General features: G+C 45.0%; 1 protein-coding gene across 1 annotated transcript in view; it reads right to left on the bottom strand.

The window, feature by feature from the left end:
• The window catches only part of RASSF3 (Ras association domain family member 3), a 71,211-nt gene that overhangs the window by 8,685 nt on the left and 41,970 nt on the right, over positions 1–20,556 (bottom strand). Inside the window, exon 2 of the mRNA XM_037007156.2 lies at positions 2,237–2,344. Within this exon, the coding sequence (XP_036863051.2) occupies positions 2,237–2,344 (108 nt within the window). The remainder of the gene's footprint in view (positions 1–2,236; positions 2,345–20,556) is intronic.

The raw sequence follows: 20,556 nt of genomic DNA, 5'->3' as shown, positions 1-20,556 counted from the left end.
TCCTGCCTCTTACTGCTCCGTTGCAGAACTTGACTAAAAGTTGCCCCCCAAGGGAATGGCCGCAGGTTAGCACACCCTCAAAGCTCTTCCAGAGGCAGGGTGTGCAGGGCAGATGGGGTGGCTGGGCAAGCCTCCCGGGCTGTGGCTGCCAAAGTCCAGTTCATGCCACTGAAGCTGCATGTGAAAGGTCAGGGGCCCCCTGGTGAGGTCAAACCCACTGGAGCAGATGCTAGCCCAACCCCAAGACTTACGACAGCTTAGGGGATACGTCTGGGCTAACTGCTCAAAGGGATCCTGTAACTGACTACCAGCCATATACAAAAAGGGAAGGACAGTTAGGACTCTGAAATACCCAAGTCAAAAGGGAGCAGACAGGAAGAAAACAAGGTCTTCTCCTTCCTAGTGTCAAGTACGCTCAGTCCTGGATCACCAAGTCTGCTTAAGCTTTGTTATATAGCATATACCCTGCGCAGCATGGGATACCTGACGACACGTTCCTGTCATCTCGGGCAACAATATTTTTAAAACAAACTGAAGTTACAATGTGAACTATACATATTAAAATACAAGAATTTGTCTTTTTTAACACCACATTTATGTCTCCTATGTATACATGTATTTTAACAACTTTGAGTTATAATATTTATACAATAAACTGCATATATTTAACCTCCCAAATTTTATAAGTTTTGCCCTTTTCTTAATTGAAAGTAGAATTACTATTTCTTAGTTGCCAAAAATAGATAATGGTTTTTTTGTCTTCACTTTTTCTTTTGACATTCAGTATATTTAGAAAAAAAAATGTATTCTAAGGCTTTATTAAAACAAATCTTCAGGTTTAAATCATTCCAGCTATAAATGACAGAATTCTAGAACATTAAAAACCTCCTTTATGATTATGCTTCCTTTCCACAAGATCAACTCACAATAGTAATTCACTTGTTCATTCTTATGGGAAGCTTTACAACACTTACATTTTTTATTTTTGAAACAACGTGGAAGCTTACTTAAATCTGTTTAAATCTCCATGGGGAAGGGGGAAAAAGGCCACGGTAAGTGTAATATATCTCCTTGGATGAAGACTGTGTTTGAAAAAGGAGAAATACCACTTGGGAATAATGAAGAATACTCTTGGGATCATTTGCCCCTCCCCACCCTTTTGGGGGACTCCCACTGGGAAGGGAGCCTTTATCCCAAGGGCTTATACTTAAAAGCTCCTCCCCAGGACAGAGAAGACAAGTAGTGACACTGTGGCATCTTACTACACTGATGAACAGTGACTGCAATGGGGTATGGGGGGACTTGACAGTATGGGTGAACATAGTAACCACAATGTTTTTCATGTGAAACCTTCATAAGAGTGTGTATCAATGATTACCTTAATAAAAATTTTAAAAAAGAGAAAAATTTAAATTTAAATTTAAATTTAAATTAAAAAAGCTCCTCCCCAAGAGTCACAGAACTCGGTAAGGCCTGTTCTAAACAAGTCATCCCATCCTTTGCTGAACTTTTTTTGTCAAATACAGTCAAAACAGACTAAGAGGCAGGAGTCCCAGGGCCCTGGAAACTGGCACCAAGGGATGGATGGCAGGTGCCTCGAGGAACGTCACCAAATGGGTGGGCAAGGTAGACTCCAGTCCGATTTAGAGACACATGAGTTCTCTAGGCCCTGATGTGGGCTCTCCTCTCGTGTCATCAAACCCTCCTTCCCACACCCTCACTCCCCACGGAGGTTCCAACAGGGTTGGTACCATGTTGTAGAGCCTGAAACAGCAACTTGCAGGGAGGTAAATATATAATCTCTTCGTGCACACTCACCAGCTGAGAAAACCTTAGCTCAATTATCCTCCCATCCATCGGCACGCTGTCCTTTTCCTGGCACTTCCAAGTTTATTCCCACAAAATGAAACTTACCTAAGGCCTTATTAGAATCTGAATTACCACCTATATGTTGGGACAGGCAATGATTATACTTAATGCTTAAAATCTTTTGGTGGGGGGGTGGAGTCACAAAATCTTTCATGATAAAGTTTTAAGGAGTGTTGTTCACTGATTTTGAGATATCTTAAAACAGCTTGAATTTGAAAGCTACAGAAATACTCCATTTCTCTGCCCTGCATACCCTTGACCGCTAAATTTCTACAAATGCTATTAAGAGATTTTAAAAACATATCTATTATAGTACCAACAACGTGCATTTGCAACCTACAAGGTATTATTACAGGTGCCTCCTTACCAAGGTCATCTTCAACTTGTCGGTGACAGCTAAGTTGTATTTATGGACTTTCTCTTTGATTTCCTCTTTGCTGAGGTAATTGTGAGTTTCCTTCTCTTTATCCACATCCTAGAAGAAAAACAAGCCATGCCACACATGAGCAATCATAGGGGGAAAAAATGCAGATAAGCCAGGATTCTTTCCACATTCTGCACAAGAACAACTAGGGAGCGATTACCTTGAAGCACACCCTCTGTCTCTCTTCCCTCTCACTTTCAAACTCCCCAGCCTCATCCACCAAGTATCATTCTCATTCCTTCAGACTACAGTCTTCCTCGGGAGTCTATCAAATAAAACTAATTTGTCGGCAGCTAAAAGCAACACTTCATTAATTATTATGTTGTAAAACTGTTGTTGCCAAATTTCCCTTCTGCAAAAGCACTGTTCCTTAAGTGCCCCTGTAAAACCGACCAAAGCAACATTTGAAGACATACCAAAAGTTTCTTTCTCTTCAGCAAATTCTATGAACTTTATGGTCTTTATAGCTTTACAATATTTGTAAGCAAAAGGTATGGCAATTATTGAGTGTTAACTGGCACTAACAACTGACCTGTCAAATTATACACAAGTCCAGAGGGATTTACTTTCCAAAGACTTCCCCTACCACCCCTCTCACCCTCTTACCCTCCACCCCTCGGGTTCACCCACCCCCACCTCCTCAAGCTCTGGAGGGTGGCTACCAACCCCTCTCACCTCTGTCAAGAACTCACTAACGGTTCAGTCTGACGCACACGCATGACCTTATGCAACGGCTGCTCTGTGAGCACAGAGGGCCAAACCTCAGAGCACGGTGACCCCGCAAAGCCAGTACACGAGGCACCTGACTTGTATCACATTTAATTCTCACAACAGCCTAACCAAGCAGGCGTCCTTCCTCCAGTTTCCAGAGGAGATCAAGTTCTAAGTAAATTAACCTGCCAAGAGAAACTTGACTGTTCCATGGGAGCGGTAGAGCGACTGAAGCCTGACCCCGAGGCCCACCCACCCTCAGTGACTCTGACGGTTTCATGACATGGCCACGTCCTTCCCCACAGGAGTTCCTGATTATACCTCACAACCAGCATCCCACGTTACAGACAGGGACACTGAGGATCACAGAGGTCAAGGGGCTTGTCCAGGGACAACCAACCATTTTAGGGGACCAAGCTCACTTTTAATCCAGGTCCTCTGTGTTGTTTTCATAAATCGAAAGGTCCCCACCCACTCCCATGTGGATGTTTGAAAATTTAAAAAGGCTACATGATCAGATTCAAACTTGAGCAGCAACTCAGAAAAAATAAAGGGGCTTGGCAATCTTCAAAACAAAGAGGAAGAGCAATTAAGATCAGATGATTTATCGCCCAAAACAAAACCTTTGAAAAGGTGCCTCTTTTCCAGCCAGACATACCACAGCATCCTCACAGTGGAAGACTATCCAAGTGGGCCTTTGTTCCCATGTACTCACTGAGCACTAGTGTTTTATATCCATTAGACAACCCGGCATGAACATTTTAAGAGTATAAATGGCTCTTGATCCATTCAGGTCTCAAGTTATTTGATTTTTAGACACTGACAGGAGTGTACTGACTAAGAACTGTCTCAGTAGCTTTGCTGTTGCAGCACTGCCCTAGTGATGTCTGAAGGGTCAGTACACAGCATCTCATTCCCGAGCTTCGGGAACAAGCCTCCAAGTCCCTTGGGAACGTTCCATCTGCCAGTGTAAAACCCCAAAGCAATCTGATTTTTGGTGTCATTGATATGGAAAAAAAGAAAGGCTGTAAATTAAACTATGCAGAAGTTTCGATGACTCTTTCCAAGGAAATTTAAAGCATGTATTACATCTCTTGCTTGCCCTGTTCTTTCCAATCCAGTCAGCTACAGGCCACAGCTGCAGAGGAAAATGAAACAGTCTTTGTCTCAACATTCATTTTGCAGCATGAACTGTCCAAAGACTACTCAAAGCATGTAAGAGACATTCCGTTTCACAGGTGTGGGAAGTGACACTGGCAGGGGAAAGGGTGCTGTGGGAAGTGCCCGATGCCAGCAAGCCCCGGGCTGTAGTCCCAAGTCTGTCCTCAGCTTACTGACCCGAGTGGGCACCCTCATTTCCATCAAACACAGGGACTAGAGCAGGTTGTCCCAAAGGTGCTTCCTGGCCTAACAGGATAATTTTGCAAAGATTTGCTCTTACTGGTGTGACCAAGGGGGCGACATGCTTCCTTCTGAAGGACTGAGGGAGCCACCGGCTCACCAGGAAAGGGCACAGTATTGTAGCAGACATCTGCCCTTGGGGCTGACCACTTGGATAAAAAGCAAGAAACGTAAGAATGAAGAAGGGGAAGGGGTGAGAGAGCGATTAAGAGCAGAGAGAAGGGAAAGTCAGTTGGTCAGCTCCTTGCGGCAGGTCTGGTGCTGCTGGGCATCCTCCTGAGGCCCCCACGGCAGCATTCCCAGATGCCTGGGGACAGCCAAGGAGCAAGCCTGTCAGGAAAGGAGCCTTCCCTGGATCAGCACACATGGATAACTGACACTTGCCTGTGTGACTATACTTCTCAGACATTAAAACCCAAGGAAACTGCCTGGGGCAGTAACAGAAACGACTTGTACCCAAGGGTCTCCAAGCCACACACCTCACTGTTGACCAACTCGACAGTCAATCCCAGAGAAGCAGTGAAAACCTAAAAGGCCCTGATCCTGTTTTTAACTGAGATATAATTGGCGTACAACACTGTCCTCGTTTTAGGTGTACAACGTAAGGATCTGAGATGTGTATATGTTGTGAAATGATCACCACAGGAAGTTTAGGTATAGCCATCACCTCCCATAGTTATTTCTTTTCCTGTGATGAAAACCTTTTATGATCTACTCTTTTGTATTTTTTTTTTAACAAGCGAAGAGTAGTTTAATAAGGCAAAGTACACGCTTAAGAAGGGAGTGCAGCTAGGTTCCAAAAGTGAGCAGCATAGTAGGGTTCGGTTTGGGGGTCTTATAGCTGCAGCTTAAGCAGGGGGTGGAATATTCATCAAGGTAGGTGGTGTTTTCCTTGAACAGGGAGGGGATTTCTGGGAAATAGGGTGACGCCCCCCTTTTTCTCCTAAAATGGTCTGCTTGAACTGTCCTGGTGCCAAGGGGCATGATTTAGTATGCTAATGAGCGTGTAATTTACTCTGAGATGAAATCAGGGTCAACTTCTCCGTTGGAACTGGTAAGTTTTGGCAGGTCTGGAATCTACACCCTCCCTTCTGACAGCCCCCAGAACAGTTTATTCATACTGTTTACAATATAAACAAGCATCCAACAGAATGTAAACAAGGGCCAAAATCCCCAACCCTCTCCCAGCTCACGTCTGGCTACCCACCTACTGTAACTTCCCCTCAAGGAATGTGGACCCTTGAAATCTTTCAAGGGGAAGTAGGTGTCAGTCTTTCTTCTGTAGGTGCTTCCTGCTGAGGAGGGGGTGACCCTGCGTGACACAAACTCGTAAGTCAACTGTAGACCAAGCTCACGACCGTGGCGGGCTTCTGCTAATGGGGCACTGGCCTGAGCTGGGGCTGGTCAGCTCCACCCTCCTGGCGCTTACCGTCAAGCACAGGCTGAGTGTGAGTGAGCACCAGTCAAGAAAAAAAGGCTTCCAAAATGATAACCAGGCACAGTTTCTCTGAGTGGAGGGTCCTGGCAGAGGGAAAGGTACAGAAGTCACAAACAGACTGAGGCCCCCAGCATGGAGGAGACTGGTCTTTTTTAGTGTTAGAACTGGAGACAGATCTGGAAAACTTCCAGATGGTTCACCCCTTTTAAGAGACCCACTGTCCTCTGATGTGGCAGAATGCCCCCAGTCTTCCCCTAAGTCCAATGCCTTTGGAAATCAGCAGGCCGGAGGAGGAAGGCCGGGAACCCAGAAGGGAGAAAGTAGGTACAACAGATGAGAATAAGAAAAGGGTTAAAAACCCTGTGCGGCAGGTGTGTAAATAAAACAGCATAACCATTACCCTTTACAACAGTGGTGAGCAGAGGAGGCACTGTGCCTGCCAGCTTAATTGTTCTTAGCAGCCAGGGAGGGTGTGGTGCCAGCCTTGCAGTGTCTGTGTGGCAAGTTACAAGCTGTCCTTTTTATAAGCCACTTTTCTTTTATATTCTTCAAACTCTCCATTTCCTCTAAGGGAGAGTTCTTCCACAAAAAAATCATCAACCATGGACTCCTATCTCCTGTTTTCACCCAGCAAGCCCTGAGGGCTGCTTCCCATTTAGCGACAGTTCCTGGGTGGGGTCACAGGGTTGTTTTTCTTTCTCATAAGGAACACACCACACCCCACCTCACAGGTCTCCTCCTGCAGCAAGGCCCAGGGTGGCCCCGTCCCATGCTAAAGCAGCTCACAAATCAAGGCCACCAGGAATACACTCTTATAAATCTGGGCAAAAAGGTCTAAGAACTGTTTATACCCTTCCTGCTGACTTTTCTGTAACTCTGAACTTATACTGAAATGTAATAAAAAATTTAAGTTAAAAATATAACCAAGAAACCCCCAAATACAAAGCACCTGAGAGTGACTGTGTCTGAGGGAGAGAGCAAGAATATGCTCCCTCTACTTCAGCGGAGTGAAGGCATGTGTTCTACGGGTCAGGCATACTTGGTCTGAATCACAGCTGTCATGTTCTAGCTGGGTGACCAAAGGCAACTTATTTAATGTGAGTCTCAGTCTGCTCTTCTCTGTGAAATGTATAAACCAGCACATTTTTTATAGAACTGTTACGAAAATATAATACTGCCCATATTTCAACAACTGAGTGCCTACTGGTACCCAGCTCTGTGCACTGAAATCCAGGGAGACAGTTGTGGTCCCAGCCTTTCTTGCCTTTCCTTGGTTGTCAGCCTAGAGTCTGTCTTTTCCCCACCCCACCCTCTTGTGCTTTTTTTTTTTTCCTTCTTCACAGATCTCTTCAAGAAATAAACCTGACCCTTTTAACAAATGCAAATAGCACAGATTCTCTGAGTGGAGGACAATATACACAGTGCCTGATGACAGGGGCAGACAGGCCCTGGGTAAACAGTGTCATCGCTGCTCCACTGGTGGTCCCAACAGCTCTCACGTGGAGCTGCTGACTCCTGGCCAGGTTTGGGGTCCAGCCTGTGCCAACGAAGACGAGTAAACTCACGAGGCCAACAGGTTCTTTCTCTAAGTGAGACTAGATTCCAAATTCAGGAATGCCTGCTTTTAATCTCACCTCCAGTTGCAAAAACCAGCACCTACTGATGTCCCAAACAGCCTGGGATACCTGGTGCGTTCCAGACAGAACAAGTGCCAGCCATACAGAATAAAGCAGTGAGCACTCTTCATCCTAGGACCACACTTCCTGGGAGCAGCGAGCACCTGCCGTGAAAGGACTCCACGAACAGCCCGGAGGAATAGTCTGGGTGACAACTGCTTTACACATCTTCCTTCCAGGCTCTGTTCCAACCAAGACGTCAAAAACAGTATGGTGGAACTAATGCCCCAAAAAATCTTCTCTAAGAGAGCCCTTTCCCACTGCAATCAGGGAGGGACCTATAAGCAAAGCAAAGTGGGGTTGCACTTAACCCGGAATTAAGCAAATGATTTCCAGGAGTTGGAGAGCAAGCAGTTTGGGGGCTCAAACGAAACTTTCAGGAAATCCAGTTTGATGCTCCTGAATTCTAAGATACGATCAACAGGAAAAACTGCTTTGAAATGTTTTTTCAGTGTCCCAAGCGGAAGGAAACCCTGTGGTTAATACTGGAGGGGCTTGTCACACAGCGAAATCTGCAGAGCCCTCAAAGGGTCTTCCAGGCTGGGGGCAAGTCTTGTGTGCGAAGGGCCACCGGGCACCCTGGGTTTTGTGCCCTGGGGAGGCCCAGAAAGCCTTCTTAAATAGGGATCCCCACTGCTGACAGACATCAGCGCTCTCCAACCGCACTGTCTCCAGAGAGGGAAGAATTTCATTTAATTTTAAGTAATTTAAATATAAATAGCCACAAGTTGCTCATGCTGGACAATGTGAATCTAGAATGTAAATGTGCATGGGTGCAAATGAGGAACGAGGAAGGAAAAACCCACCAGAAAGCCGTGTAAAATAGTATGTTCAAGTCACCAGACCACTGTCCTGAAGCAGACCAAGTCTTCTTCCTACAGGAAAGAACCAGCAGCTGTGTCTGGGGTGCTCGGGGCTGCTGTTCTTGACCTTAAAAGTACACTGTGCTGCTTGCTGCCACGGTCTCACGGCACCAGCATTGACCATCCGCTGGGTGCCACGTCTAGAAGCTCACGCTTATTTTGGTGTCCAGCCATGGCATGCTGATTCATCCTGGCCACTCTAGGGTTTTTTCTGGGAAGATGGTTTTAAATGGCAGGATATGGATCTGGTACTCTGTTTCCAGTTATGTCAGCCTGCAGGCACTTGTCACACCAAATTCAGCTTACAAGCAACTCTCCTGTGCAGCCCTGCAAGAAGTGTGCTGCTGGTGTTTCTAACCGCAAAGAAAAAGGAAGGGAGGGCTGTACAGGCCCCTCACCATCTTTGTATCCAGAGATGCATCTCTGTCATCTCAGGGTAGGAAAAGTAAGTGCAAAAAAGGAGGGCAGCTGGCACACAGGCGAGTGCATGGCACACAGCCTGGCAGAAAAGCAGGGCAGCACGTTCCCAAAGACCACCCCGTGGAACACTAGATGTTCTGTGGACAGAAAGGGCGCTGCTCTTCCTCCTTCTTCCCTCAGCCCTGCGCTTAGAGATTCCCAGTGCACTTCAGAATGCTAAAAGCTCTGAGAAGTCCCGGAGATAAGAAACCCGTGTAAACACACAAGGAAGCTTTATGAGAACTGGCTTTGAATAACGTTGTGTGACATTCATTAATTATGAGCAAATGGGAACATTATACAGGAACAGACATTTCTTTCTCTTATTAATTATTCACTCACCGAGTGGAGTCTTTACTCATTAGGGAATATTAGCACACCCAGACCACATCTGTTGAACTTGACAATTTTAAGCAACCTCTTTGTCTTGTTAAACAAACAGTGAGAATGGGAAAAGGGAGTCTAGGTGGGTATTTTAGATGACTTCTAAAAAAATGAACTAGGTCTTCAAAAATAGAACTAGGCAGCATCCTTATAAGGATAGAACACTGTACTAGTCTTCTCTTAAATGCACTTGTGAGAGAGAGAGAAAGAGAGAGAGAGAGAGAGAGAGAGAGAGAGAGAGAGAGAGAGAGAGAGAGAGAGGGAGCAGGAAAGAGAGAGATCAAAGTATTCCATCTATACTGCCTTTCAGTTCTTCCAGCCTTACCCCCTACCACTGTATCACTCCACCACTCAACCATGCTTAACTCTCCCCTCAGAGCACCGTGGCGTCCCTCACCCTGTGCCTCAGCTGGTGACACCCCATTCAATGCCCACCCCACCCAGGGCGCCATCCGGAAGACAACCCTCATGTACCTCTCTATCTTAGGAGCCCACTGCTACCCCATCAGTTCAAACTTAGCAACCACAGCTCCTTCTGTGGCTCACTGTTTCCTGTGTTTATTACTCTTGCCTCCCAACCTGGCAGTATCTTTTAAATCTTTCACTCTTGAATACTGTCCTGTAACTTGCTGGATGCTGGACACACAGGAGGGCCCATTCCTTTTCAGCTGATTCTGGGGGGTCACAGAGCCACAGCTACAAGATTGCATTTGCAATCCATCCTCTTTGCACATCCTACCAATCTGCATGAAGTTTATTTGTTTGCTTCTCAAAACCGAGTGAATCTGCAAGCGCACACAAAAGGCTTCTATAATACCAGATACAAAGTTTTGTATGCTTCTGCTATCCATCTGCACCATCAAAGAAGAGAGTCCTTCAAAGCAAGCCCCTCAAATATCCTCACACACCCGGGGCAGTGAAAGCAGGCGCAGGCTCAGCACTTTAATATGATTAATTGCAGTTGTAATACACATTAAAAGAGTTTCATCTGGGCCTTCCATGACCTCACTTTTTAATCCCCCTGGTTACCAGTCTGTAATACCCTATATGGTTGTATTTCTAAAACCGGGTCGCGTGCCAATCGTAAAACAGCCACTCATTTGTTTGGAGCCAGAAAACAAACTTAGAGGTGGACCAGTCTCCCCCGGAGTGCCCCAGCTTGAGGTTCCAACCTCAAGGCGTACCGGATTACACTCAGACTTTGAAATCCCAGTTGGACGTGTTTCCAAAGGGAGTCAAGTCAATTAAGATGCTATTCATTTCTGAAAGGTGATACATTTCACAGCTGGTTTAACTTTCTTTAAATTCTAGGTGAGATAGGTAACAAAGAAAGGAAGGATTATTAGAGGCCTCCAAGCCATCCAAACCCAACTAATCAGCTTTGGGTATTAAAAAAGGGCTGTGGTCGCAGTGAGGTGGGGTCTCGGCGGGAAGGGAAGCAGCAGTGCATTCTTAGGTTCCAAAGGAAGGAGTGTCCTCAGGGACTCAGTTTCCCGAGTATTAAGAACACACTGGGCTATGGTCCCGTCCAGCAGTACATCCTAATGTTCCATATCATCTACCACACGACCCTACTCAAGTATCTACAAAGTCAGTCCACGGGGTATTAGGAACATTAACTGGAAAAACAGCAGAGATCACTGAGAAGTCAGGAAGTAAGACTGGCACTAGACTGGTGAGCAGCAACACAATGGCCACCCTAAATTCTAGACTAAAACATCCCACCGCTCAAGGCTCTAAGGGTCATCCAGCAGCCATCCAGTCCTAACAGCAATTACAGCTGTGGCTCTAGAGGCTCTGTCAAAGGTCAGAGTTTGGAGGTCAGGTCTCATGACCACCTTATCCTTTATGGCACCTTTGAACCCTGGCAATAGGACAGGTTTCAGAGAAAGGAAATGAGTAGGCTCATTGGGAGATGAGCCAGACAGGAAGCATGAAGGAATGCTACAGCAACTGAGGAGGCAGGTGGAGCCCATCTGGGAAATTCAGCAGTTCCTGGGTTGCTCCAGCTCCACCAACAGCAGAATTCTGTAAATCAAGCACAGAGGCTTGCAAAAAATAAAAATAAAAAAAATACAGCCATCACCTCACCAACTGACACCTTATTTGACAAGAGGACAGAGTGTCTCAAGAAAATGAGAAACATCTATAGACCAGTCCTCCAAGAAGAACTCTCTAACACAAGCTTAACCTGAAGATATTTGGTGTCTTCTTCCCTGACAATTGTAATACGGAATCTGAGTTGATAATGTGGAGTCTAAGTTGCCACCGCATAATAAGAGGAGATTTAAAAGCAATTTGGGGTCTATGTTTTCAGGCAACACAGAGTTAAAAAGAATACATGATAACAATTTTTTCAAGATGGCACTGTCCAGAGAAGGTCACATTTAATTCCTTAAAGTTCTGGATTTGTAAATCTTCAATTCTTATTGCAGCCTTATTAACGCACTAGTCCAAACACATTTATACAGCTCCCTCTCATACCATCTGAGATACGGAGATGGCACCACACAAGGAGTAAAAGTGAGAATCAGCAGCCCTTCCAAGCCAGGTGTCCAGACCATGAAAAGTTGTTTAATTAGACAAACTTGAAAGTTTGAAGGGGACACAAGGGGTAGAACTGTTTCCTTTCACTCTTGTTCCCATTAATTCAATCTACCTCCCTTTCCTGATTCTCCTCCCCTCCGCCCTACACTCCACTCAAGAAGGCTCTTTTTCCTTAAGTCTGTTTGTAGCTCTTAAAAGGCATGGTTAAGTATCAAGCATGAAGGACTCATTTTTCTGCCAGGGGCAATGCATGATGAAGAACAAAGAGAGCCCTCTGCTGCCCCCCACTCTCAGGAGGACACTGATGTATGCAGGAAGGGCACATGAGGATCACCTACACACCCAGGGTCCACGTTAGCAGCCCCAGGTGTTGGCTTATCTGAGGAATCACCTTTCTGAAAGTACTCTGGAGAAATGAAAAGAAATGTTAGAGCAATTCAAATAAAAATCAAGTGGATTAATACTTGATGAGCCTCACATAAGCAATTTCTAAAGAAACTCTCTTCTATGTAAGTCCTTTCCTGTCCTGCTGAGCAGCAGATGGGTGAAAAGCACACAAGCCACAAGGAGAATGTCAGGGACATGAGGCTGGTCAGAGCCAGGATTCTGGGGTTAGTAAGGCACCACCAGACAGACCAGGAGAGGACAGACCAGGCAGGCAGATCCCCTGGTGCTCCTGGCCCACCTCTGTCACCTGGCTGCACTGGGCCAGGCGGCCTAATCCCTGCCTGGACCTACTGCCTTTGAGGGTTCAGGCAGTGCCCAAAATGCACTTGAACTTCTCCACACTTAAAAGGACAAAAAATGTTTTCTCATATACATCCCCCTCTGCTTCCCTTTCCTTTCTGGTTCCTCTTCCAAACCAGGGAGAATTAGCCAACCCAGGTATGTGCAAGGGGCTGAAAACAGAGGCAGGTTGATAGTAGCTGCCCTTAGTGAATCTTACCATCACTAAATTCCACACCGGGCCACACCCTTCACAACCTGACTGGATCCTTCCAATAACCCTGTAGTTGGGCACTATCCCTTATTTTGCAGTAGGAAAATGCAGGCTAAGGAGGATTCGTGTGCCTGAGGACATGCAGTTAGCGCAGGGGCTAAGGAAGGTTCACACCAGGCCTGGATGGGTCGAAGCCAAATAAGCCAGGAAAGGAGGCAGAGTAAAGTCCCAGGGATGGGGACTGCTGAAAGCACGCTGAGGGACCCTTGGGTTTGTGTACTGTTGGCTTCTGGAGGCTTAGCTGTTTTGGTATCCTGTATTCAGTGTAATACCCTGAATTTTGGAGAGTGGGGTACTAACAACACCAAGTTAATAGGGAATTCACAATCTGGCCAGGACCACAGAGAATTATTTTTAAAATTAGAAACTGTATGCCCAGCATTAAGGAAATGGCTAAATAAATACCTTCATACCTCAAGAGGAACCATACAGGAGCTGTCAACCTGAACCCTACACAAGAGTTTTTAATTGGAGGGAGGGGGTGGCCCACAGGGGAAAACCTAAGAAGATATTGTACATCCAATATGACAAACTGCACACCTATTAAAAAAGACAGCAGGCCCAAAATGGAGTCACCTGTCCTAAGCTCGCATCACCAGAGACTTAAAACCTAACTTCTAGTTTTAATCTCCCTCAGGAGTGGAACCTTAAACCAGTCAACCTGAGATTTCCTGGTCAGCACTAGTGAGGTAATAACCTGTCTGACAGACACCCTCATCCCAGCCCCTAAAGAATGGTAGCCTTGCCACAACACACTGCCCCGTACCTTTCATAACTTCCTCGTCCCACCCGCTTCCACTGTGAATCTCATTTTGTACAGCTTTCTGGAGCTCCTTTCTGTTGCTAGATGGGATGCTGCCTGAGTCATGAATTGTTTTAGAAAGCCAATCAAAATCTTCAAAATTTATTCAGATGAATTTTGGTTTTTTGCACGCCTAAAGACTAGGAGGAAATATTCCGAACTGTTAACAGCAATTATGCCTGATTGGTAAAATTTGAACATTTTTTTTCTTTCTGCACAGAACTTGCAGATTTTCAAAGAAGTCTCCAAAGTCTATATGCTTGTTAGAAAAAAAAAAAAATCATGTATAAAAAACAATTTTTTTAATAGCCTCGGAAACAAAAGTAGACACAGTAAACACAAAGCAATTTATCAGCACTTTGTCAACATAAATGGACACTTTGATGTGCTGACTGCCCCTCATGGGGTAAGCCACCTCCTGAGAAACAGCTACATTAAGAATGCAGGCACCAGCGTGGCAAAACTATCCTTTTCCCTAAACGTTGACAACAGCCAATTGCACTTACAGAGATCAACGTACAGAAGTTTCTAGAGAGAGCAAACCAGAGATCTCCTAGGTAAAAACAGGCCACTGAGGTCTGGAAATAAAAAAAGGTTTCTCCAGCCATTAAAGAAAAAAAGCTGCTATTGCCAAAAAAACAATAGTTTTTTTTTCCTAATATCACCCTATTATCAATCGACCAATTTATAAATAAAAGTTACCCTTCAGCTGCCCTAGCAACTGAATGACCAATCTAAGAAAAAAGTTCTTTTATAATTTAAAGCAATCTAAATTGTCTCTGTAGTGCAGGAGCATTCGTGTGGCTGAGGGCTCCTCCCCCCGCCGACCCCCCCTTTTCCTTTGGGCATGCACAGGATGTCCAAGCCCTGGAGGAAGGGCCTCCAACCCCACCTTTCCTCAGTGCTGGAGGTCAGCGACCTGGCCGGCACCCCACCCAGGAGCAGGGCACAGCGGGGGGAAGCAGGCAGCTCAGCTGGAGAGTGTGGACTGGAAACACCCAAAGAGGAGATGGCTGATCTGAAGTAGAACAAAGAAAAACTGAATTTAAGTTAATGAACACACTAGTATTAGGGGTCTGAAGCCACCGTGGATCTCAATTGGGTGGACATAGGTTCATGATTGTACTTCACTAACGATCTGGACCGGAAACAAGTAGCAGACACTGAAAGAGGAGGGTCAACACACAGTACTCAACACAGGATACACACCCACTTAGACCCGCAGCCCTATCTTCCCCCCTATCCACGTGGTGCATGGCCTGCAACAAGAGTGGGGGTGGGGGGCAACCTGTTTAATCCGGGACACCTAAGGAAACGCTGAGGCAAGGACTCCATCACATTCCACGAGTCCTGGGCCAGATCCCTTACACAAAGACATGAATGTCTCCTTTGTCACTCTTGCCCCAGCCCACCAATTTCAACAAGCCCCCCGCCACCCCCACAACACAGGAACTTTTACATAGTCCTATAAGATGTGTAACAGAAGTTTTAAAACAGCCACTTACAGAATGTCCTAGAAATGAGAATATTTAGAATTGAAAGGCTTTTGTTCTCTGAGGTTAAACAGGCCACATTGTTCAACTTCTGGCAAAATCAATTCCAGGTGTAACACAAGTTTTTCGACGGTGTATAAAACTCTTTCAGTGTAGGACTTTACTTCCTTAGGAGCAATTTTTTGTCCTCCCAAAAGAGGAAAATTAAAATAGGCAACTTCCAAGTCCCACTCTGCTGAGAGCCACCCCCTCCAATCACCAAGTTTTCAGAGGCTCCACACCAGGATTAAAAAGAACAAGCGGATAGGTAAGTGTCTCTGGCTGGGTGCCATTTGCCTTGCTGATTATGAGGAAAGGGAGGACTGGCCAGGCTTCATTAAACACAGATTATAGCTAATGGAACCCTCCTGAAGGTCCTTGAGTAGTAAGCTGCACCCCACTGTACAAATGCATAAACCATCACAAAGGGCACTGAGGTAGCATGTGAACCTGAGGCCTGGCTAAGTCCAAAACCATGCCCTTTCTATTCACACCGAAGAGCCCAGGAGAAAAACCGTTGCCAACTAGCCGTGTGCCCTTAGCAAAACACATAACCTTTCCAGGTGTCATTTTCTTACCTCTTAATAGGGAAGAGGGCTTCCTCTCCCCACCCCACGAGTCTCCCTCCCCCACCAGGAAGGAGAACAGGATCAGTGAGTCTGTAAGGCGCCCATGCAGGTCAGCCCTCCCGCCATCCCGCGTGGGGGCAGCCGCTCTGCGCGGGCCCTGCTGGGGGCGGGGCACTGGAGGCCAGCCTCACAGAGGCCACAGGGATAAGCCCATTCTCCCCATCAGCTTTATCCGTAGGAGCAGTAAAGACACATGTCGGTCTCCATCTTCCTTGTCAGTGGATTCAGAACTCAGGGAAATGGAATGAAATTTGGTTCTCTTGGAATTCCTAACAACTGTAAAATTGGAACATTTAAACCACATTTTTGAAGTACAGATACAGTTTTAAAAACAAAAGCATGGGCTTGGGCAGAGGACAGGCAGGTGGTGTCGGCCGCTTCCCCCTCCTCCCCCAGCCGGACTCTGGGCCTGGCGACCTGCTCAGCACCTCTGGGCCACGCCCATCCCAACTACTGTCTCTTCCTTTCCTTTCTGTTCCCACTGCCTTCTTAAGTCACCTGAAAAGATCAGTCTCTTCGTGGACACCACCAACAAACAGTATTTTCCCTTCTTTCTGTTTTAGTAAATGGACTGGTTTTGACATTCGAAAAAACATTTGTTAAGAATCTCAATATATAGCACAAAGTTGTGTGAGGTACTGGGACAGAACAGTGAACAGAATATAGGCTGTGGCCTGCAGGGCAGGGATGGGACACGGAAAGCGGGGCTATTTAATGGAGGACACAGTGACAGGTGGGACACCGGGCGCACAGGAGGGGAGAGCCTTGGGAAGCCTTCCCTCCGGGGGGAAGACAAAGGTGGAACCTGCCGCAGATATTTGCCAATTCTCCTGTGAAAGATGAGGCCATCCTTGTTTGCTTCCCCATCAAATGTGTTATGCAGAGCTCATGAAATCAGAGAGAAGCTGCTCTGGCACCTAGTGAAAGGATTTAGAAAAAAAGACCACACTACTCAAACCAGCTAGCTAGTGAGAAAAGACTCCAGTGTGCTGCTAAAGGGTATTTTTAGCATCTGTTTCAGTTAACCAGTCTGAACTTCTCAGTGGTGAGAAGACAATTTCACATTTGTAACAACTACGAAATAGTTTTCCACCCCTGTGCCCATCTATTTCAACATTAACAGGAAACAAACAGCATTCCAGAACTAACTCCATTCTGTGCCCCAAACACCTCGGTATCTGCTTGGAACTTGGAGAAGAAAGGTGACTACAACTGTTACTTCTCACTGCCCATTTTGAGAAAATATCAAACAATGTAAAACACATATGAGCAACAAGCAATGTATCAGCACAATTATATTTGTGCTGCTTATTTCCTGTCTCTGAGGGTTGGCATTGTAGTAATATGCAGAGAAGTTCTGTCGATTTCAGTGTTTTAAAATAAGACCAAAGAGACATAACAACCCAATATGAGAACCTTGATTGGCTCAAAAACAGCTGTGAAAGATATTTTGGGGACAGACAGGAACTGGATATGGAATGGATACTGAATGATGTTTAGAAATTTTAGCATCTCCTTTCCTCTCAACACCACCCAAGAACAATATTTCAGAAACCAAGAGCAGCCCCAAGCCTACTCCACCCTCCTCAAACCTCTGAGTGCCCAGCCTGAGAGGCAAACCAAATTCCAAAGTTTGGGACGGGAAGTTCGACAGCTCAGCTTTCACTATAAACGATGGCACCTGTTTTTTTGTTCTCTGCAAAAATACATCATCAGCCTTAGAAATGTTGGCAGAAGCACCCAGTGTCACTCCTTTTCCAGGTCTGGTACTAATTCAGCCTACTTTTCTGCAAATGCCCATGAGGAACTAGACAGATTCCCCCTCATCCTTGCATTCCTGCCTTCAGCAAGTCTGCAAGGAGAACAAAACAACCCACTTTCAAAGTCGCTATTACTTTCACATGGTTGTGCCGTTCACATTTTCCCATGCATTCCAGAGATTGCTGAATGGCTGGCACTGTGCAAGGTGCTTTGGGAAGATTCAGAGATAGACCATGCACTCAAGGAGTCAGCACAGGGGAAGGGACAGGGTTAACAGTGCCAGCTGGTTTCTTGGGACTGACTTCCCACTCAGCAAATATGTACTATATATGTTACATGGTCTCTGCCCTCTGTGAGTTTAATTTCACCTTTATGTAAGGGGTGAGCTGTACTTATTTTTTTGCAGAACCATGTCTAAATTGCAGACATGATGACACTGTACCCCTACATCCATAAGCGTGAATCTCTGAGGACTAAGGCCAAGCTCCTACATAATCAAAACACCTTTATCATACCTGAGAAATCCAGTAATTTCTTAATCATCCCATATTCAGAGCTCCCTATCTATCCCCAAAATATCTTTTACAGCTGTTTTTTAGTTATTTAAGGTTCTCATATTGGTTTGTTATGTCTCTTCGGTCTTATTTTAAAACACTGTGAGATCGACAGAACTTCTCTGCATATTCACTACAGTGTCAACCCTGAGAGAGAGGATATATGCACAAACGTGAGAAGAAAAATAATGTTGCATTCTAGAACTTAAAATGTTCATTTCCAAGTAACTGGGGTGTTGGGTATATCAAAAGTTCTAAATTGCTAAGCGTAAGGACAGCCAATTGGTTACTGACCACATTCCCAGCTGCGTGGAGAGCCTCAACATGAGGAATCCCAAAGGAAGAGAGAAATGTGATGAAAATGATGAGCATCTCAGACCTGCCCAGGGCATCTGGAGACCAAACTATCTGTTGTGGTTTTCCAGCCTCTTTCCTTCCTTGCAAAACAGAGATTACAAGCTGGACTCTCATTCTGTGGGAACTAAGAATGATCAGGAGTAAACCAGTTATTTCCCAGGTAAATAGATCAACTTATAAGAAAGCTAAGTTTAGAAAGTTCCTGGGATTTTCAGGAAGACCATACAAATACACCAGACCTTTTGGATTCCATCTGATCAGCAAAGAGCCCACTGCTGGTAAGCATGTAACAGGCAGACTTGGCTTCTATCCTGCAAAAACGTTGAATTGCTTCAAAAAGAAAGCTCCTACTACTTATCTTTTATGAGCAGCCTCCCATGACTTTCTGACTTACGTTACCCTTGACCAATGAAGTTTAACCTAACAAACACTTTCCTTTCATTAGTTCTCAATCTCTCAATCTCACTTAGCCTCCCTTGCATGTCAGCAAAATGAACGTAACACACATAAAACACTTTCTACAATATCTGACTGGCAACCATCATTGTTATTCTACTAAAGTTATAACAACATTAAACTGAAATCTAACATTAAAAATTAATGTTTATCGACTGGGCAATCTGAGGGCTCTCAAAATCAATAGCAGGAGTGAACAAACTGTTTCTGACAGAAGTCAAATCAATTGGACTTAATTTTAGCATCCACTTTGTGACACTTACATGTATATTAATCATCACAATAACTTTGTTAAGATAATTATTGTTTCACATGTGAGAAAACGGAGATGGAGAGAATAACCTGCCCAAATTTTATACACCTGATTGAGACACAGGCTGGCATTATAACCCAGATCCATGCTAAACTTGCCTCTATATTTCATTGCTCTTCAGATTTTAGAAGATTATTTTAGCTCACAAAACACCAATGAAGAACCCTGTACCTTTTCATTCTGAGCCTGACTTTTTAGGGAGGTGGTATAGATAACTCTAGTATTTTCAGTGAAGACCTACTATTAAAATGACTTAGTGACCCACTGTTAAATTGTGATACACATACTGTATAGAGAACTGGAGTAATTAGCAGAGCCTTCAGTAAAGTTTTTGAAGCATAATTTTTAACATGGGTAATGGAATCCATATCCTTAAGCTAACAAGCACCCTGAGAAGTAATGAGAAATTGCAGGTATAAACCACATAGAAAGAGCTCACATCCCAGAATGGATTTCTGTATTTCAAAAAACCCAACTTTAGTCACTCAACAAGATATGGCTGGAGTTCAGGAAAGCACTGTATGTTTTTTCCATCAATCAGCACGTGCCACACCTTTACTAGACTTCTGATCCTCTTCTCTTTATCCAAGCACATTTTTAGAAACCTGACTATACTTCAAGAATGTGTTTCTTCCTCTTGCCTATTGATTCACGGGATACTGACACAAGATACCTTTGTTACGTACATTAACATGCCTGCCTTAAAATCTGGTCCTCCAAAAAGACCCCAGGGAATGACGGGGGTGGGGAGAAGTACCAGTGTAGGAATGACTGGGGATAGGGTGGGTCAGCAACATTACGTCTAGGCTCCAAATTTGGTACTTATGTAATTACTGTTTCTGGCACTGGGCACTTTTTTCAAGAAAGGGGCCCCTCCAGTTGCTATTTAAAACTCTTGAGTTTTGTAACAGAAGACATAATAGCTAAAAATTTTAACAGTAGCTAAAATTTATTGAATGCTTGACACACATAAACACACACACACATACATACACACACACACTCTCTCTCCCCTCCCAAACCCTAAGCCCTGTTGCTGGAGGCCTCATTCCGAAGTTCCACTTCAAGGAGCGGTGAGTTCTGGCCTCCAGCTGGAGTGTAAAGACCCATTCACATGGAAACAACATGCAGCTACATTACAGCTTAAATAATTCAATATTCCCTCTTCCCCAACACACACACACACACCCCATCCCACACTTCACCCTTTTCTCCTTCGTACTTACCACTATTTACTATATCCTTTATTTTAGGTATTTATCTTGGTTATGACTGCCTCCCCCACAAGAATCTGAGCTCCTCAGGACAGGGATTTTGTTGTTGTTGTTTTGGTGTCCAGTATCTGGAGAGGCCTGACACACAGATGATGCTCAATAAACG

This window comes from Manis javanica, chromosome 10, assembly GCF_040802235.1.
Source record: "Manis javanica isolate MJ-LG chromosome 10, MJ_LKY, whole genome shotgun sequence".
NCBI classification, from domain to species: domain Eukaryota; kingdom Metazoa; phylum Chordata; class Mammalia; order Pholidota; family Manidae; genus Manis; species Manis javanica.
This window is presented reverse-complemented; position numbering and strand designations above follow the sequence as displayed.